Source organism: Elephas maximus, chromosome 1 (assembly GCF_024166365.1).
Source record: "Elephas maximus indicus isolate mEleMax1 chromosome 1, mEleMax1 primary haplotype, whole genome shotgun sequence".
NCBI lineage: Eukaryota > Metazoa > Chordata > Mammalia > Proboscidea > Elephantidae > Elephas > Elephas maximus.
The window spans coordinates 202,642,171-202,662,705 of NC_064819.1; the positions used below are offsets into that span (position 1 = coordinate 202,642,171).

General features: G+C 39.1%; 1 protein-coding gene across 7 annotated transcripts in view; it reads left to right on the forward strand.

Annotated features, from left to right (window-relative positions):
* The window catches only part of EYA4 (EYA transcriptional coactivator and phosphatase 4), a 320,876-nt gene that overhangs the window by 25,960 nt on the left and 274,381 nt on the right, over positions 1-20,535 (forward strand). For all 7 annotated transcript variants that reach the window (XM_049901406.1, XM_049901396.1, XM_049901388.1 and 4 more), the window contains exon 2: positions 15,302-15,400. In XM_049901406.1, coding sequence (XP_049757363.1) covers positions 15,368-15,400 — 33 coding nt within the window. In that variant the 5' untranslated portion in view covers positions 15,302-15,367. The remainder of the gene's footprint in view (positions 1-15,301; positions 15,401-20,535) is intronic.

Genomic DNA, 20,535 nt, shown 5'->3' on the forward strand with positions numbered 1-20,535 from the left:
GCGCCTGACCCAAGCCATAGTATTTTCAATCACATCATATGCATGCGAAAGCTGGGCAATGAATAAGAAAGACCGAAGAAGAGTTGACGCCTTTGAATTGTGGTGTTGGCGAAGAATATTGAATATACCATGGACTGCCAAAAGAACGAACAAATCTGTCTTGGAAGAAGTGCAGCCAGAATGCTCCTTAGAGGCAAGGATGGTGAGACTGTGTCTTACATACTTTGGACATGTTGTCAGGAGGGATCAGTCCCTGGAGAAGGACATCATGCTTGGCAGAGTACTCGGTCAGCAGAAAAGAGGAAGACCCTCAACGAGGTGGATTGACGCAGTGGCTGCAATAATGAACTCAAGCATAACAACCATTGTAAGGATGGCGCAGGACCAGACAGTGTTTCGTTCTGTTGTGCGTAGGGTTGCTATGAGTCGGAACTGACTCGACGGCACCTAACAACAACAACAACAAATTGTGCTTATGTGGAACCTGTTCATAGACCAAGAGGCAGTCGTTCGAACAGAACAAGGGAATACTGGGTGGTTTAAAATCAGAAAAGTTGTGCATCAGGGTTGTATTCTTTCACCATACTTATTTAATCTGTATGCTGAGCAAATAATCTGAAAAAATGGACTATATAGGGTCCATTGGAGGAAGACTCATTAACAACCTGTGTTAAACAGATGTTACAACCTTCCTTGCTGAAATCAAAGAGGACATGAAGTATTTACTGATGAAGTTCAAAGACAACAACCTTCAGTAAGGATTGTATCGTAAAGTAAAGAAAACTACAGTCTTCACCCCAAAAAACCTACTGCCGTAGAGTCGATTCTGACAGCTGGACCAATAAGCAATATCATGATAAATGGAGAAAAGATTGATGTTGTCAAGGATTTCATTTTGTTTGGATTCACAGTCAATGCCCATTGAAGCAGCAGTCAAGAAATCAAACAACATATTGCATTGGGGAAATCTACTGCGAAAGACCTCTTGAAAGTGTTAAAAAGCAAAGATGTAATTTTGAGGACCAAGATATGCCTGATCCGTGCCATGGTATTATTAATCACTTCATAATCGTGAAAGCTGGACAATGAGTAAGGAAGACTGAAAAAGGATTAATGCCTTTGAATTATGATGTTGGTGAAGAATATTGAATCTACCATGGACTACCAGAAAAATAAACAAATCAGTCTTGACAGAAGTACAGCTAGAATGCTACTTAGAAGCCAGGATGGTGAGACTTTGTCTCATGTACTTTGGACATGTTATCAGGAGGGACCAGTCCCTGGAGAAGGATATCCAGCTTGGTAAGTTAGAGGGTCAGCAAAAAAGAGAAAGACCCTTAATGAAATGGGTTGACATTGTGGCTGTAACAACAGGCTCAAACCTAGCAATGATGTGAGCATGGCACAGGACCAGGCAATATTTTGTTTTTTTGTACCTAGGGTCATGTTGAATTGGAACTGACTTGAGGGCACCTAACAACAACAGCAACAATGAAGCTCCTAGAAATTACTAAGTAGTGTAGTATTCTTAGATGAGCAGAGTTTTTGTAAGAAATTGCATCTGTGTACTCTACAGCGAAAATGTTAAAATGTTTTAATTCAAGATAAAGAGCAAAATATAAAATCAGAGATTATCTTCCACTGTCACTACTAATCAAAATAACATTTTTGAAGTACATTATATCATTTAATTCTAACTAAATATAATATAATAATGAAATAATAATAGTGTTACTATTAATATCCCCACTTCATGGATGAAGAGAACGGTATTTAGATACATTAATTTTCCAAGGTCACGCAGTTTTCTGGTAAAGCTAGGACTCTTGCCTGGATCTGTTTTATTCCTAAGTCTTTTCTTGGAATCACTCAATTCGTGTTCTCTCTAGCAATACTATTTTTTTAGACCTCTAGGGTTTCAGGAGTTGAATGCTAAACTTTGGAGATCTATTCTTAAATTCTTTCAAAGTGCAACAAATTTTCCTCAGGAGAAGCATAAAGTCATCAGATGTGTGTTAAGTAATATGTACAGTCATATACTCTTCATCAAAAAAGGTTCCTAAGTTACATGGAAGAGGGGTTTATGGCATAAAGAGAAACGTAGATTGCTTCTAAGAAGAGTCTACAGCATTTTCTCTTTTGCCAGGTTGTAGCCGAGCCAGCTAGATGAGCCATTACAGTGTATACAAAAAACTTAGCAGAGTAAATGCAAAGTGTAGGTTGGGAGGAACAGTAAGAGCAACACAAGGGAAAGGAAGTCGTTTTGCCATCCACCTGAGTATCTGTAGCGATGACAAAATTTGTTCAGGCTCAGAATTCCTTCACATGTCTCTCTGGGGTCATCTGGTCATAACTTCTTTGGTATTCTCTAGGATGACTAGCCAGACGTCAACATTTAGCAAACACAAACATGACAGAAAACCTTTGCTTACCCTGCTTGTCAAAAATCAGATGATCATAATTTATAATTCCAGGAAAACTTTTGCTGCCAAATGAACCTATTGCAGTTGACCCAAATGATTAGCCTAAAGTTGAGCTAGTTCTACATTTTAGCATGAGAAATATTAACCCCATTTTTCTTATTAAACATTTTGAGTTAAATGGACCATTCTGCAAATTCCATGTTCTATCGTTATAAACAGAGTTCAAAAATAGCCCAGCATTTAGTTTGTAGCTTGGCTCCATTTAAGGGGAAGGAAGTCAGGCGAGGTGCTCGTTATTGTTCACCCAGATCTGTTTCTTGGACATCTTGTCTGTTTTTGTTTTGTACAGGCAGGGGTGAATGTCACGTGTGTGGTCAAAGAATGCCCATCTCCACCTCTCTAAATAGTTGGCCCTAGAATTGGAGCTAGGTGTTCTTTGTGCTGTTGGCTTTCCTCTCTGGCGTGTGGCCTTAGCATTTGGAATGAGCCACTGCTTGACCCAGCTTCACAGACCATTAATGAAATTGGAGGGCAGTGTAGGTAACTAGGTGCAAGGGAGGTAGAAAGCAATGCCTTTTTTTTTTTTTTTTACAATTGGTCACAGCTGTTATTTCTCAATAATGTAGTGAGGATACACACTAAATTAGGCTGCCTTGTTATTTTAGGTGATATGCTTAGAGAGAATTTAATTGAAAACTCTGAGGCTAGCGCATGGAATCTAAAGAAGAATTGAAGAGCCAAGCAGCAGGAAGCACAGAGAAACAGTGAGACCTCAGGAGTAACGATAAATTCTGCCAGGACTTTCTTGCCATCTCTCACTTTTGCTCCTCTATTTTGGGTCAACTTCCTTCTGTCTCTCCCTAAACATCAGTTTTTTCCACATGGCTATAAAGAGCTCCCAAGCTTTATATCCTAGAGGTTTTGCCACTGAAGGAAGACTAGCCTAATATTTTCCCAGGGCCATATCCTAAATAATAGGAAGGCACTGTGATGAGTCATTCAGGGCAAGTAATTTGGTTTAAGTGGAGAAGACCTGGGGAACCTAATGGGTATAAGCTGAATATGGAATAGATGTATAATAGATGTACATTATAGATGTATAATACACCTGCATGCACTCAGACTTTAATTTTGTACACGATACATTTTTGAAAACTTATTTGCAGTTTGGAAATCTGAAAGGCAGACAATAGATTGACTTTTTTTTATTGTGCTTTAAGAGAAAGTTTACAAATCAAGTCAGTCTCTCGTACAAAAATATATATGCACCATGCCATGTACTTCTAGTTGCTTTCCCCCTAATGAGACAGCGCACTCCTCTCCACTTTGTATTCCCCATGTCCATTCAGCCAGCTTCTGTCCCGCTCTGCTTTCTCATCTCCCCTCCAGATAGGAGCTGCCCACATAGTCTTATGTGTCTACTTGAGCCAAGAAGCTCACTCCTTACCAGTATCATTTTCTATCTTACAGTCCAGTCTAGTCCCTGTCTGAAGAGTTGGCTTTGGGAATGGTTCTAGTCTTGGGCTAACAGAAGGTCTGGGGATCATGACCTCTGGGATCCTTGTAGTCTCAGTCAGACCATTAAGTCTGGTCTTTTTACGAGAATTTGAGGTCTGCGTCCCACTGCTCTCCTGCTCCATCAGGGATTCTCTGTTGTGTTCCCTGTCTGGGTAGTCATCAGTTGTAGCTGGGCACCACCTAGTTCTTCTAGTCTCAGGCTGATGTAGTCTCTGCTTTATGTGGCTCTTTCTGTCTCTTGGGCTCATAATTACCTTGTGTCTTTGATATTCTTCATTCTCCTTTGCTCCAGGTGGTTTGAGACCAATTGATGTATCTTAGATGGCTGCTTGCTAGCGTTTAAGACCCCAGATGCCACTCACCAAAGAGAGATGCAGAATGTTTTCTTAATAGATTTTATTATGCCAGTTGACCTAGATGTCCCCTGAAACTGTGGTCCCCAGACCTCCACCCCTGCTACCCTGGCCTTTGAAGCATTCAGTTTATTCAGGAAACTTCTCTGCTTTTGGGTTAGTACAGTTGTGCTGACCTCTCCTCTATTGTGTGTTGTCTTTCCCTTCACCTAAAATAATTCTTGTCTACTATCTAATAGATTAACTTTTCTGAATGATGAAATATAATGTAGTGGCAACCTTCCTCGGCTCAGACCACTCAGCACATGCATAAAGATTCTCCAAATCCCCACTTAGGTTAAAAGAGGGCTATGCTAGAGGCTATTCAGGCACCTGCCTCCCCAACTGAGGGTCTGCATAGGGACTAGAACAAAAGTTAGGGCAACCTCTACACTTTAAATATTCCCCTAAGGGTATACTAGGCATTCGGAACATGGGTAAGGGAATGGTCTTTTTTTCCCCTATTTTTCTTTTCACTGTAGCAAGAGACAAGTGTAACTTCAACTGTGTGCCTTTACAAGAGACTCCTGGTACAGTTCTCAGCCTTTGGCTGCAGGTCAATGTGATGGTAGTGATAAGAGTGATGGAATAGTAAGGACAATAAAACATGATAGGGTGAGGAAATGGTAAGGACAGTGGACAAGGACTGGGGAGAAGGAAAGTAGAGCCCCCCCCCCACTTGGGAAGGTAGTCCCAAGGAGCAAAAGCACTGGTTGGTTACAACTGGTGACTTTTCAAGAGAACTTTTGGAAAGGGACACTTCTGGGTGCCGGTACAGCTGAAAGTAGGACCAATGAAAGAATTTTTGGTTTATCCTAAGGATGGGATAAAACTCTGAATTGTTTTAGGAGAATACAATCAGATCTATATTTTAGAACTATGACACTGACTTCACTGTGAAAAATGAGTTCCAGGCAGCAGCATTGGAGGGAAGGAGGCCATTAGAAGGCTGTAGCTATAATTCGGTCAAGAAATGGTGATGGATTCAACTACTGTAGTGGCAGTGAGGCAGTGGCATCACTGGGGGGTGAGGACCACAGCATGTGACACTGTCACAGGAGGTGACACCAAAATGACTGTTTATAAAATTTTTGTGCAGTGTTTTAGCAGAAATTTATTATTTTTTAAATAAAAATATACCTGTAGTTAGTTATAACAACAAGTACATTTTTCATAAGCCCAGCTTACATGTACCAATATACCTGTAGTTGTTATATGTCATCCAGTTGGCTCAGACTCCTGGTGACCCTATGTACAGCAGAATGAAATACTGCCTGGTCCTATACCATCCTCACAATCGTTGCTACATTGTCGTATCCGCTGTAGTAGTCCATCTCCGTGAGGGTCTTCCTCTTTGTTGCTGACACTCTACTTTACCAAGCGTGAAGTCCTCTCCAGGGACTGGTCCCCCGGATAACGTTTCCAAAGTACTTAATATGAAGTATCTCCATCCCAGCTTCTAAGGAGCATTCTGGCTGTACTTCTTCCAAGACAGATTTGTTTGTTCTTCTGGTCATCCATGGTGTATTCAGTATTCTTCACCAACACCATAATTCAAAGGCAGCAATTCTTCCTTGGTCTTCCCTACTCATTGTCCAGCTTTTGCATGCATACGAGGCTATTGAAAATACCATGTCTTGGGTCAGGTGGACCTTAGCCCTCAAAGTGGCACCTTTGCTTTTTAACACTTTAAAGAAGCCTTTTGCAGCAGATTTGCCCAATGAAATACGTCATTTGATTGCTTGACTGCTCCTTCATGGGGGTCGACTATAGATCCAAGCACAATGAAATCCTTGACGACTTCAACTTTTTCACCATTTATCATAATGTTGCTTATTGGTCCAGTTGTGAGGATTTTTGTTTTCTTTATATTGAGGTGTAATCCATACTGAAGGCTGTAGTCTTTCACTTTCATCAGTAAGTGCTTCTGTTTCTCTTCACTGTCAGCATCAAGATTGTGTCATCTGCATATTGCAAGCTGTAAATGAGTCTTCCTCCAAGCCTGATGCCATGTTCTTCTTCATATAGTCCATATTCTCAGATTATTTACTCAGCAAACAGAATAAGTATGTGGAAGGATACAACCCTGACACACACCTCTCCTGATTTTAAACCACCCGATATCCCCTTGTTCTGTTCAAGTGGATGCCTCTTGGTCTAGGTACACATTCTCTATGACCACAGTTAAGTGTTCTGGAATTCTCATTATTCGCAGTGTTATCCATAATTTGTTATGATCCACACAGTCGAATACATTTGCATGATGAGTAAAACACAGGTAAATATCTGTCCGGTATGCTCTGCTTTCATCCAGGATCCATCTGACATCAGCAATGATAATCCCTGGTTCCGTGTCCTCTTCTGAATCTGGATTGAATTTCTGGCAGTTCCCTGTCAATGTACTGCTGCAACTGTTTTTGAATTATCATCAGTAAAATTTTAATTGTGTGTGATATTAATGATGTTGTTTGATAATTTCTGCATTCTGTTGGGTCACCCTTCTTTGGAATGGGCACAGATATGGATCTCTTCCTGTCAGTTTGCCAGGTCTTCCAAATTTCTTGGCATCGATTCCTGAAGTCTTGTCTTTCACCTGTGCCTTCAGTGTAGCTTGGACTTCCTTCAGTACCATCTGTTCTTGATTATATGCCACCTCCTGAAATGGCTGAGGAGTGTCCATGGCATAGTGGTTAAGATCTACTGCTGCTAACCAAAAAAGGTTGGCAGTTGGAATCCACTAGCTGCTCCTTGGAAACCCTATGGGGTAGTTTTACTCTCCTGTAAGGTCACTATGAGTTGGAATCAATTGAGAGTGATGGGTTTTGAAAATGGCTGAACGTTGACCTATTCTTTTTGGCACAGTGACTGTATATTCCTTTCAACTTCTTTTGATGCTTCATGTGTCACTCAATATTTTGCCTATAGAATCCATCAGTATTGCAACTCAAGGCTTGTATTTTTTCTTCAGTTCTTTCAGCTTGAGAAATGCTGAACGCATTCTTCTCTTTTGGTTTTCTAACTCTAGGTCTTCGCACATTTCATTGTAATACTTTGTCTTCTGAGCCACCTTTTGAAATCTTCAGTTCAGCTCTTTTACTTCATAATTTCTTCCATTTGCTTTTGCTACTCTATGTTCAAGAGCAAGGTTCAGAGACTCTTCTGATATCCATTTTGGTCTTTTCTTTCTTTACTGTCTTTTTAATTACCTTTTGCTCTCTTCTTGTACAGTGGCCTTGTTGTCATCCTACAGCTCTTCTGATCTTTGGTCATTAGTGTTTAGTGCATCAAATCTTTTCTTGAGATGGTCTTTAAATTTGGGTGGGAAGGTTAACACACAGAAAGAAACAATTTTTGATCATTATGAGGGAGGGAGAGCATGAAGGGAATGTCACTAACTAGAAAGTAGAGAAGTGATAAATTTTGTGAGGGAAAGATAGTACACAATTTAAGGGAAGTCAGCACAACTTCACCAAGGCAATGTCATAGAAGCTTTATAGACCCATCCAAACTCCCTGAGGGACCGAGTTACTATTCTGAGGTCTGGGGACCATGGTCTTGGGGTACATCTATGTCAGTTGTCATAACGTAGTTCATAAAGAAAATGTTCTACACCCAAGTTTGGTGAGTAGCATCTGGGTCTTAAAAGCTTGTGAGTGACCATCTAAGATACATCTACTGGACTCATCACGTCCGGAGTAAAGATGAATGGAAAAAACCAAAGACACAAGGGATATGTTAGTCTAAAGGACTAACGAACTACAAATAACACAGTTTCCACCATCCTGAGCCTAGAAGAACTTAGATGATGCGTGGCTAACACCACTGACTGCTCTGACAGGGATCATAATAGAGGGTCCCAAACAGAGTGAGAGAAAAATGTAGAACAAAATTCAAATTCACAAAAGAATAGACCAAACTTACTGGTCTGACAGAGACTAGAGGAACTCTGAGACTGTGGCCTTGGTAACCCTTTTAACTCAGAACTCCCGAAGTTCATCCTTCAGCTAAAGATCAGAAAAAAAAAAAAGATCAGACAGGGCTATAAAACAAACAGTAACGTGTGTGAAGAACGTACTTCCTAGTTCAATCACGTATATGAGACCAAATGGGCACACCTGCCCAAAAGCAAAGGTGAGAAGGCAGGAAGGGACAGGCAAATGGGACAAGTGGAAACAGGGAACCTGGGATAGAGAAGGGGAGACTGTCGACAAACCACGGGGATTGCAACCAGTGTCACAAGACAATTTATGTATTAATTGTTAAATGAGAAACTAATTTGCTCCATAAAGTTTCACTAAAAGCAGAATAAAAATAAAAAAAAAAATTCAGGTGGGATATACTCCAAGGTTGTACTTTGGCTCTCATGGACTTGTTTTAATTTTCTTCAGCTTCAATTTGAACTTGCATATGAGCAATTAATGGTCTCTTCCCAAGTCGCCCCTGGTCTTGTTCTGACTGATGATATTTAGCTTTTCCATTGTTGTCTTTCCAGAGATGTAGTTGATTTGTTTCCTGTGTATCCTTTCTGGTGAGGTCCATGTGTGTAGTCACCATTTATATTGTTGAAAAAAAGGTATTTCCAATGAATAGTTCGTTGGTCTTGCAAAATTCTTTCATGCTATTTCCAGAGTCGTTTCTGTCACCAAGGCCATATTTTCCAGATACTGATCCTTTTTGTTTATTTCCAACTTTTGCATTGCAATCACCAGTATTGATGCACGTTTGACCAATTACAGACCAAAGAAGTTGACAAAAATCTTCAATATCCTTATCTTTGGCATTAGTGCAAATCCACCAGGTGCTCCTTGGAAACCGTACTGGGCAGTCCTACTCTGTCCTACAGGGTCGCTATGAGTCGGAATTGACTTGACAGCAATGGGTTTGGTTTGGATGAGTTTTGGCATTAGTGGTTGGTGCATAAATTTGAATAAGAATTGTCCTTGTAGACCTATGGATAGTATCCTATCACTGACAGTGTTGTACTTGAGGATAGATCTTGAAATGTTGTTTTTGGCAATAAATGGGATGCCATTCCTCTTCAATTTGTCATTCCTGGCATAGTAGACCATGTTGTTAGGTTGTTGTTGTTAGGTGCTATTGAGTCAGTTCCGACTCTTAGTGACCCTATGTATAAGAGAACGAAACACTGCCTGGTCCTGCGCCATTCGCACAATTGTTGCTATGCTTGAAACCATTGTTGCAGCCACTGTGTTAATCCATCTGGTTGAGGGTCTTCCTCTTTTTTGCTGCCCCTTTACTTTTTTTTTTTTACTTTACCAAGCACAGTAGACCATATGTTTGTCCAATTCAGAATGGCCAATACCAGCCCATTTCAGCTCACTAATGCCTAGGATATCGATCTTTATGCATTCCATTTCATTTTTTGATGATATCCAATTTTCATACATCGTATTCATTCTTCGTACTTCGTACTTCATACTTCATACATTTCATGTTCCAATTATTAATGGATATTTGCAGCTATTTCTTCACATTTTGAGTCATGCCACACCAGCAAATGAAGGTCCCAAAAGCCTAACTCACCCACGTCACTAAAGCCAACTCACTTTGTGGAGGCAGCTCTTCCCCAGTTGTATTTTGAGTGCCTTCCAACCTGAGGTGCTCACCTTCCAACACTATATCAGGCAATGTTCCGCTGTTAATCATAAAGTTTTCACAGGCCAATTTTCTTCAAAATAATTTGCCAGGTCCTTCTTCCTAGTCTGCCTTAGCCTGAAAGCGCTGCTGAAACCTGTCCACTATGGGTGACCCTGCTGGTATTTGAAATACTGGTGCCAGCACTTCCAGCCTCACAGCAATACGCAAGCTACCACAGTACAAACAGACAGACTAGTGATGTGTCGATACACTTACAAAGCCAAAACTCTATGTAAATTTTCTGCTGAGGTCCAGTCTGAGTTGTCATTATCACCCAATTACAATAATGCTTTGGATTATGTGATTTCTTCTGCAAGCGCTACAAACATGTACTGTCGTTGCCGTTAATGCTTGTGTATTAATAGCAGCTGATTTCGTCACATTTTCTGGTGTTTTAGCTACCTTTCTGTGGTGATTAGAATTAGTGAACCTATCTCAATAACTTTTTGAGAATGAAGTAGCAATTAAAGGAAAAGAAGGGATGATATATGGAATTTACAAGCAACATTAGTACAAAAAACATTATTAAAGGATTCTGTAAGGTCTGCGAGGAAGTGCGTGGCGGGAGGTGACACCATGACTTACCACACTATTTGACACCAACCCTAGTGATGCCGCTGCAGTGAGGAGAGAGAGAAATGGGTAGATTTAAGTGAACTCTGTGGGGTATTGAGCAGACTTGGCAATTCGTGGAACGCGGAGCGTGAACGGACCAGGCATCAGTGACGAAGCTTGTGGTCTGGCTTTAATGACTGGTGGAAGGTTGTGCCATTTATAACCTGCATGTGTTGTATTCCCATATACAGCTTCTGTCCTTGTCCCATGCCAGCCCTGGTGCAGAGATCCACCCCCTTCTCATTATCCAGAAAGAATTCAGCCAGAGTAAGGCATGCACGAACGATCTAGTTTTCATTAAGAGAGAAGGATGATGAGAAATACGTCACAAAAACTCTACAGATCTCTTCAAACCTCCTTCAACATCTTTTTCTCCAACACTCAGGACCAGGCTTCAGTGCCTTGTTCCTTTTCTGAGAATTGTTTTAAAAGTTGATAAAACAGTCTTACATATATTTAAATTGTAAAAAATGTTAACTTTTTATTCTAATTTTATAAGATTTAAGAGCTTATTGCTCAGTTCTGGAGGACAGTTAAAGAAAAGGTTATGCTGAATTTTCTATGTACTATATTGAAAACTTAACTGCAGAAAAAAAATCTGACGTGGTGTGGGCAAGGTTGCTATTTTTCTGTTTTAAATTCACCTTTTCTGGGGGAATGGCCTTGAGGCGCAACTGGGAACTGGATTAAAAATTTAGTGCCTCATAAAACAGTGTGAGGTTACTGTTATCCCTTAATTTTATGTCTTTATTATGAGATAATAGTTCTTTTACCTGATTGGAAGAGTGTTCTCGTCTTTTTCTCATATATTTGTGAAAACTAAATGTTAACGGATCTAGCATAACAACCATTGCTAAATTATGATGTAAGATAATATGTGTATACAGTTAGCCTAAGTAGTTTTACTTGGTTCAGTAATTTAAAATCACTTGCTCATAATATTTTTAGTACCTGAGTGTGTTTGGCAAAGAAAGAAATTCACGTTACCGTAAAAAGTTAAAGTAACAATTAATTTAAATTGTAAGGAAATGTAAAGACAAGTATTATGTTGTAACATGGAACATTGATGCAAATAGTTCCCCAACTGGAACATAAAATAGATTCTGAATTGGTGGTTAATAAAAAAGGGCAATTATTATTTTTTGCTAAATTCTCTTATGTTCCAAGATCTTTCCTGAAGTTTTAATTTTACTTGAATTATAAACAGCTCCCTGAGATGGTGGCCCTTCTGGAAGGTTATTACCTCTTTCCTGATCATTAGTATCCATGGAGCTCCGGTGGCACAATGGATAAGAGCTTGGCTGCTAACCAAAAGGTCTGCAGTTCAAATCCACCAGCTGCTCCTTGTAAACGCTATGAAGCAGTTCTGTTCTGTCCTGTAGGGTCACTAAGACAGAATTGACTTGATGGCAACAAGTTTAGTATCCTTAATTTAATTCTTATGCACACTTTCTGGAAATATTACATTTAACCTTGATCACATCTTAGAAATAATTCCAGCGTCATAAATGAGCCGTATGTACTGTGGGTTGAATAAACCAAAAATCAAACCCATTTCTGTCGAGTCGATTCCACCTCATAGCAACTCCATAGGACAGAGTAAAACTGCCTCGCAGGACTTCCAAGGAGTGGCTAGTGGATTCAAGCTGCTGACTTTTGGTTAGCAGCCAAGCTCTTAACCGCTCCATGGGTTGAATAGTGTCCCCTTAAAAAATATGTTATGTGCTAACCGTTGGTACCTTATTTGGATTCGGGTCTTTGCAGATGTGATCAAGTTAAGATGAGGTCCTACTGTATTAGGGTAGGCCCTAATCCAATGGCTGGCGTCCTTGTAAAAAGAAATATGGACACAGGCACGTACAAAGAGAAGAAGGCCATGTGGAAAGACAAACAGGGAGAACTTCGTGTGGCAATGGAGGCAGAGATGGGAATGATGTGTCTATAAGCCAAGGAATAACCAAGGATTGCTGGTAATCACTGGAGGCCAGGAGCAAGCAAGGAAAGATTCTTTCCTAGAACTTCAGGCAAGAGAACAGCCCTGTCAACACCTTGATTTCAGACTTCTAGGCTCCAGAACTGTGAAAGTATAAATTTCTGTTGTTTTAAGCCACCCAATTTGCTACACTTTTTTATAATACAATATGCTATGTCGTGTGTAAGTAAATGATAGGTTAAATTCTATCAATAACAATTTTATTATAGTTTACTTTTCTACCACCTGCCTGTCAGTTTGTTGTTCTTTGTGGTTTGTGTGTTGCTGTGATGCTGGAAGCTATGCCTCCAGTATTTCAGATATAATGAGTTATGTTTTCATATCCTCCCTAGGAATTTAATAGGCTGTTAAACTTCTCATTAGCAATGTGTGTGCTCTCTTAATGAGGATAGTTAAATTTATAATATTTGCTTAGAACATTTTCCATAATTTGTTATGTCCTTTTACTTTTTGTGCATTTTTTTTCTATTCAGAAATGCAAAGTTTTTTTGGTTTTGTGTATTTAATTTTATTGTGAGTACATATACATGTAATAAAATATTTGCCATCTTAACTATTTTTAAGTGTACAATTCAGTGACAGTTACATTTGCCATGTTGTGCTGTCTTCATCACTATCCATTTCCAAATGTTTTTCATCACCCTGAACAGAAGCTCAGTACCCCTGAATTTTTGAGGAACTGGCATTTTTCCACAGTGACTGCACTGGTTTTTGTTCTTAGCAGCAGTGCGTGAAGGTTCCGGTTTCTCCACGTCCTCACCAATACTTGCTATTTTCTGTTTATATGCTAATAGCCATCACAGTGGGTGTGAAGTGGCATATGCTTTGTGTTGTTTTTATGCAGCTGTATCTCTTATTCCTTCTTTTTGCAATCTGGTACAGTATTTTCACCATTTATTTCACCCATTTGTCTATTAGAATAAAAAGCAACATGAGTTTCTCCACTTTAAGAGAGCGCTTGGCTAACTCATTATGCCGGTATAAAAAACCAAACCAAACCCGTTGCTGTCAAGTCGATTCCCACTCCTAGTGACCCTGCAGGTCAGAGCAGAACTGCCCCATACTGTTTCCAAGGAGCGCCTGGTGGATTATGCCGGTATAGTGAGGAGCAGATGGCTCTAAAGGATTTGATCTTGGAGGATGAAGGAAGGTCCATCTTTGAGAAATTTTTGGTAACACTAAATTATTAGTTTCCTAACAAATTAGTTTGCTTTAACAAAGTACCACAAGTTGGGATGGCTTATAAGAACAGAAATTTATTATCTCACAGTTCTGGAGGCTACCAGTCAAAATCAGGGTGTCAATAGAGCCATATTCTTCCTTAAGGCTCTAGGAGAAAATCTTTCATGTCTCTCTCAGCTTCTGGTAGCCCCAGGCATTCCTTGACTTGTGGCTGCAGCATAACTGTCCACACATGGCTGTCTTCCCTCTGTCTTTGTGTCTCTTCTTCTGTTTTAAAAGGAAAGCACTGAGATTAGATTGGGACTCACCCTATACCTACTTAGTGTTAACTGTTAACATCTTCAGAGACCCTATTTCCAAACAAGGCCCCATTCACAGGTACCAGGGGTCAGGACTTCATCCTATCTTGTTAGGAGGCACAGTTCAGTCCACAACACTAAGTATTCTTTGAAATGCAACTTTAATATATACATCTATATCTTCTTGTTTTCCTCTCGTATGTATGTATGCATTTTTTAGAGTTAAAATTTGAAAGTCTAAAATGTAGCATTGTTATGTTAAACTGTCTCTCATTTATGAGTGAGTTTAAATGTTGTTTTATGGTGATTGGCCCTTTTTCTGCGGGGCTATGTATGTCTTTCTGTTTGAATTGTGAGAGCTTTTTATATGTTAAGGCCATTACCCCATTGTGGTTGATATTTGTACAGGAATTCCTTTCTAGATTTTTATATATCTTTTAATTTTGATTGTGTCTGTGTGTGTATTTGGGGAGTATTTTGCTGTTTGGTGTCATCTTCTATGCTTATAAAATCATTTCCTATTTGAGGAGTGAATAAATATATGCCTGTTTTTCTTAGAGTTCTTTTTTTTTTTGCTTCAATCTGCCTAGAACATTTTAATGTGTGGTAGGGAGTAAAGATTAACTTTTTCTGAATTGATTGTCTCACCACAGCTTGTTGACCAACTTGTCTTTCCCATATTTACTTGTAATGCCTTCTTTATCATAATAGTCTTATTTTCATTCCCTTTTTAAATGGGTGTGTATTTTATAACGTTGTACTCTTTAGAAATGAAGAATGATCATCAGATAGTTCAGACAGATTTTCCTGGAATAGAAACCTGTCATGTTCAAATACACTCTGCTCTTTCTCAAATTATTTTAGATCCTTTAGAAAGGGAGATTCTTAATCTTTAACCTGTTAGTTGCTTAATGAAGGCCACTGTTAGCAAACCAGCATACTGTTTTATGGCAGGCTGTGTCTTCACAGTTGTCTTCAGATATTTGCGTTTATCTGTAGGGTTCCTGAATTGCTGTTTTCATGAATTCCAATTTTATCATGACATTATTTCCAAGGTCATTATTTCTATCAGATATAGGCATGATATTAATGAATTTCATTCTGTAAAAAAATGGTTCCACAAATAACTGATTATCACGCTAAATCATAGTATGTTTTGATAATTTTACAAATGAATAAAAAAAGATAACGTTTTTCTTTGTTTCAACCTTTTTGTTTTAGATAGTCCATTTTTAATTGAAGGAAGCTGCTTCTACTTGGGAGTGGCAGAAGAAGTGAGAATACCACATGGAAGACTCCCAGGATTTAAATGAACAATCAGTAAGTCTTAATTCAATATGAATTTTGCTGAAAATATTTGTGGTAAAACTACTCAGGATCATACTTAAAGTGGATTTATTGTAAGAAGTCAGTTTTTCATTAAATGCACTTTTAAATGTATTTTTAGTTGGTCTTTGAATTCTTTTTCAAGACCACGGAACACACCTTTGGAGATTTATGCTATTTCTACTCAATGATGATGTCACAATTTGAGGTTTCCCTGGATTTTCTACTTGTAAAGCCAGTGGTAGAAAGACTATGGACATTGAAATCGTGCTGAATGTTTTAGATAGTATAAACAATTTTTTACACCTCCTGTATTATGTTTTATCCCAAATGTGCTTAGAGAATTAATAAATTATTGAATAGCAGAAGCATAAAAGAAAACTAGATTATTAACATGCCTATTGTTCGTGTCAAGATGACAACCACAGTCCTCAAGGGCTTTCCTTATTCTGTCAGGCTTAGTGCAGGGTGGAGAATGTACCAGGTTGGTGACGATCTTTCTATGGTTCTGATTTCCCAAAGGGAAAACCTTTATAGAACCTTTCTTCTTACCCCCTTAGTAATGACTTCGTGGCACTGGTTCTCCAGTGTGTGGAGCTAGAGGGAGTTTGAGGGCTCCTACCACACCCCCCACACTACTGCAGCTGTGGCACAGGCTGTCCTGCCCACAGACAACTAGAGATGTCACAAGTAAGAAGATATGTTTACTTACCAAGTGTGTGTTAATCAGACTAATGTTATTCTTCATTAGCTTGTATGATCTTGACTTGATGGTAGAGTCTAATGTCTTCATTAGGCAAGTGATGATAATGTACTTATATATAATAAAGTGGTTATATGTTATACTTATATGAGAGTTTAATTTTAAAATACAGAGGAATACCTGTTCTTGTTTATACAGGCTGTTCCAAATAAATTGAATTTGTTTTCTAACAAATATTTCCTTTAAAAGAAGTGATATAGCCATGCTTTCATTTAGCTACAGATATAAAAAAAAAAAAAAGATATAACTGCTGTTTAATTTCATTATGCATCATTATCTATTTCACATGGCATCATTACAGAAAAAATGTAGCAAAAAAATGACAAAGTTATGAAACTATGAAAAATCCATCAAATAGTAGAGATGTTATTCCTGGGAAATTGCCTGACTTTTTTAGAAAAATAGACAGAATAGCAGTTGAAAGGTAGGGACTTCAAAATAATTGTTTATAAAATGCTGGCTACTGAATGTAAGTATTCATAGCATGAATCTTAGTAAAATGATTGACAGCCAGCATGATCATTCTTTCATCCATGCCATTGCATGTTTGCGAATCTAAGTGGAGTTAGGTCTGTGAGTGTGGTCCTGTACTCGAGTGAATGATGGTATCCCCGTACTGTTGATCTATGTCTTATTCTAATATACTGAGGGTCACTTTTAGTGTCTGTGTGAGTGTTAGGGTGACCAACTGTCTCCGTTCTCTAGAGACCAAGAAGTTTCCTGGAACATGAAACTTTCAGGGTTAAAATAGGTAGAGTTCTGGTAAACTGGAACAGTTGACCCAGTTGATCACTCTACAATGTTTATATACGCAAGACAGAATTTTGGTTTGACTGATGTTATGTTTTGCTTTTAATGTTAGAGCGGGTTATACTCAAGATGCTTCATGCAACCTTTTACAAGCCCAGAACTAGAAGATCATATATGGTTTCCTCTCTGTTATATTTTAGGGCCTGGAGCACACACACACATACTTTTAAAAGTTCTCAGTGGTGTTAATGTGCAACAGGCTTGAGAACCAGAAATCTAGGCTGGTTTTCTGAGCCTCTTAGCTCAAACTCAGCTGCTGAATTTGTGACGAGAATGGGAGAGATTTTGAGAGAGAAAGAAGAATTGAAAGCACAAAGAAGAGAAGAAAAGAACGTTCTTCACTCTTCCTTTCTTTCTCTTTTCCTTCCCCCACATCAAACCCTCCACCTGAGGGTTTATTATATGGTCAGAGCCAAATCAATAGCTCCTGATCTGAGAGAGTGACCTGACAAGCCACCACGTGTGAGCCCTTGTAGCTTAAACCAAAGGGACCTTGATATTTGTGTCAGGCACTAGTGGCTTAACTGCATTGACTTTATAAACATAAGTCCTTACTTCCTCCTCAGCATCCCTAGACATAGAAGAACACATAGGCCACTATAACCATTTTATAAATGTGCAAAGGGAAGCTTAGTTAAATGACTTGCTCACGTTGGATGTCTGGTAGGTGGCAGAGTTGGGACTTCACACAGGTCTTCTGACTCCAAGTCCAAAGCTGTCTTCATAACATCACCATGGCTTATAGCTTTTGGAGTATTCTTATTGTGACATCCCTTACTATAAAAATGTCAAAAAATAAGAATCAGTCCCTTTCCATTTGAACGAAACCTTTAAATATTTAAACGCCTTTAACCCTTGCAGAGTATGTTAGTGTCTCAAAACTTTTTGAAAAATGGTGTTTAGCATTTATTAAGATATAGAGCAAATAGGGTGGCATTAAAATAAAATTCGTAATAAGGCAAAAGGCAGTTTACTTAGATAATAACTATTTTACTTCAAGCAGAAACTTTATTTCTCTAGCCATAGCAAAAACAGTAGGTGCTGTCTTAGTTATCTAGTGCTGCTGTAACAGACATACCACAAATGGGTGGCTTTAACAAACAGAAATTTATTCTCTCCCAATCTAGGAGGAAAGTCTGAATCCAGGGCTCCAGCTTCAAGGGAAGCTTTTCTGTCTGTGTCAGCTCTGGGGAAAGGTCCTTGTCTTCTATCTTCCCCTGGCCTAGAAGCTTATTGGGGCAAGGACCCTGGGTCCAAAGAATGCACTCTGCCCCCGGCACTGCTTCTTTGGTGGTTTGAAGTCCCATTTGCTGTCTTATATCTCGAAAGAGATTTACTCAAGATGCAACCTAATCCTGTAGATTCAGTCCTGCCTCATTAATGTAACTGCCTCTAATCCTGCCTCATTAACATCATAGAGGTTAGGATTTACATCACACAGGAAAATCACATCAGATCCCAAAATGGTGGACAACCACACAATACTGGGAATCGTAGCCTAGCCAAGTTGATACACATTTTTCAGGCACACAGTTCAATCCACAACAGATGCCGTTTATTATATATGAACACTCCATCTAGTCTTCTTCAATCCTTACCATGTAACTGTGATGTAAGTGTTATGGCTACCATTTTGCAGATAAGGAAACTGTAGCTTAGAGAATGTCAAATAGCTGTTAAGTGGCTGAGATGAGGTTTGAGCCTGCTTCTGTCTGGCCCTAAAACCTGTGATGGATTTTATACAATACAATGTAGCATGGTGGTTAAGGGCTTGAGCTCTAAAATCAGACATCCCAGCTATGACACTTAAAAAACACTTCGTAATCATGGGGAAATCATTTAAACTCTTTCCTATCTATAGACTGAGGATAAGAGTAGTATTTATCTTCCTAGGTCTGTGAAAAGTACTTAGCACATGCCTGATTTAGAGCTCAATAAATGTAAGCTACTGTTGCAATTACCTGAGATATTCAGAAGCTGTTTACTGAGTATTTGTTCGTTCTTGGATGTCCATCTACCTCCTGGACATCTCTTCCTGGAAGTTTGTAGATGCACGAACTCAGTGGATGAAAACTGAGCTCTTGCCTGTCTCAATTGTGTGCTTTTTCTCCTCTTCCAGTATTTTCCTTTTGAGTGAATAGTATCCTTAGCTACTGAGTAGGTTAAGCCAGAAAATACGTAGTCATCCTCCTGAAGGTCCTTTTCAACTCTTCATTTTTAATATCTCTTAAAGCTTGTTATCTTTAACTGCTTATTTTGCTCTGTTATCATATCTCTTGACTGTCTTGTTTTGCTTTAAGTTGCTTCTAAAGTAGTTTTTAAAATACATATCTGATCACATCACTATTCTACACAGTATCCTTCCTGGGCTCTTCCTTGCTGTCAGGAGAAAGGCACACAGACTTAATGCTTACCTCTCTCTCCAGTCTCATTTCTTGCTTCTATCAATTCCCTGAATCTCCCAGATACTCTGAGGTCTCTCTACCTTTGCAGGTGTCCTAGCCTCTTCCCCACCAGGATAACCCCTAATTCCTGCAAACTCAGTTTAGGTTTCACCTTCTCAGAGCAACCCTCTGAGATTGCCTCCTTCCTCCCCACCCTGTCAGCCACGTTGGGTCAGGGGCTTCTACATGTGCTGCCATAACCCTTTGGCGTTTACCTGTTTCTATTTACTTGCTTATCTCCCAAATAGATTATAAACTGCTTAAAAGTAATGATGGATCCTGTCTATCTTGCATCCTCATTTATTAGTGCAATTCTTGCTGGGATTCAAGAAATGTTTTCTTCAAAAGTTTTTACATACATTTAGTAAGGTGTGCTAACAAATAAAACCAAATCAAACCAGTTGCCAATGCCATTGATTCAATTCTGACTCATAGGGACCCTATAGGACAGAGTAGAACTGCCTCATAGGGTTTCCAAGGCTGTAATCTTTACAGAAGCAGACTGCCACATCTTTCTTCTACAGAGCTGCTGATGGGTTCAAACCACCGACCCTTCATTTAGCAGCTGAGTGCCACTGCGCCACCAGGGCTCCTTTCATGCTAACAAATAGCCTTGCAAATTTTAGAAAGCCAAAATGTATTCTTCTGAAAATGGATTACTAACTCATATGAATTTTTGTTTGAGATTTAAAAAAAATTGAAATATGATATAAGACTAGTTTAACAGCACATGATTAAAATAAAGTTTGGTCCTTAAACAGTTTTTTTTTTTTTTGGCATTATATCTGGCCATTATTTATAGTCTGGCTTAGAAGAGCTAGGAAATTTCCAGAGGTAAGCTATTAAAGTAAAACTTATCTCCCATGATTGTATCTGAAAATCTATATTAAAAAACAGCAACAACAAAAACCCAAACCTGATGCTGTCAAATCCATTCAGACTCATAGCGACCCTGTAGAGCTACCCCATAGGGTTTCCAAGGAGCAGCTGGTGGATTTAAACTGCTGCCCTTTTGGTTAGCAGCCGGGTGTTTAACCACTGTGCTACCAGGGCTCCAAAGTCTTTATTAGAGCTTCATAATTATTTAGATGCAGTTTAAGTTATAACCAAGT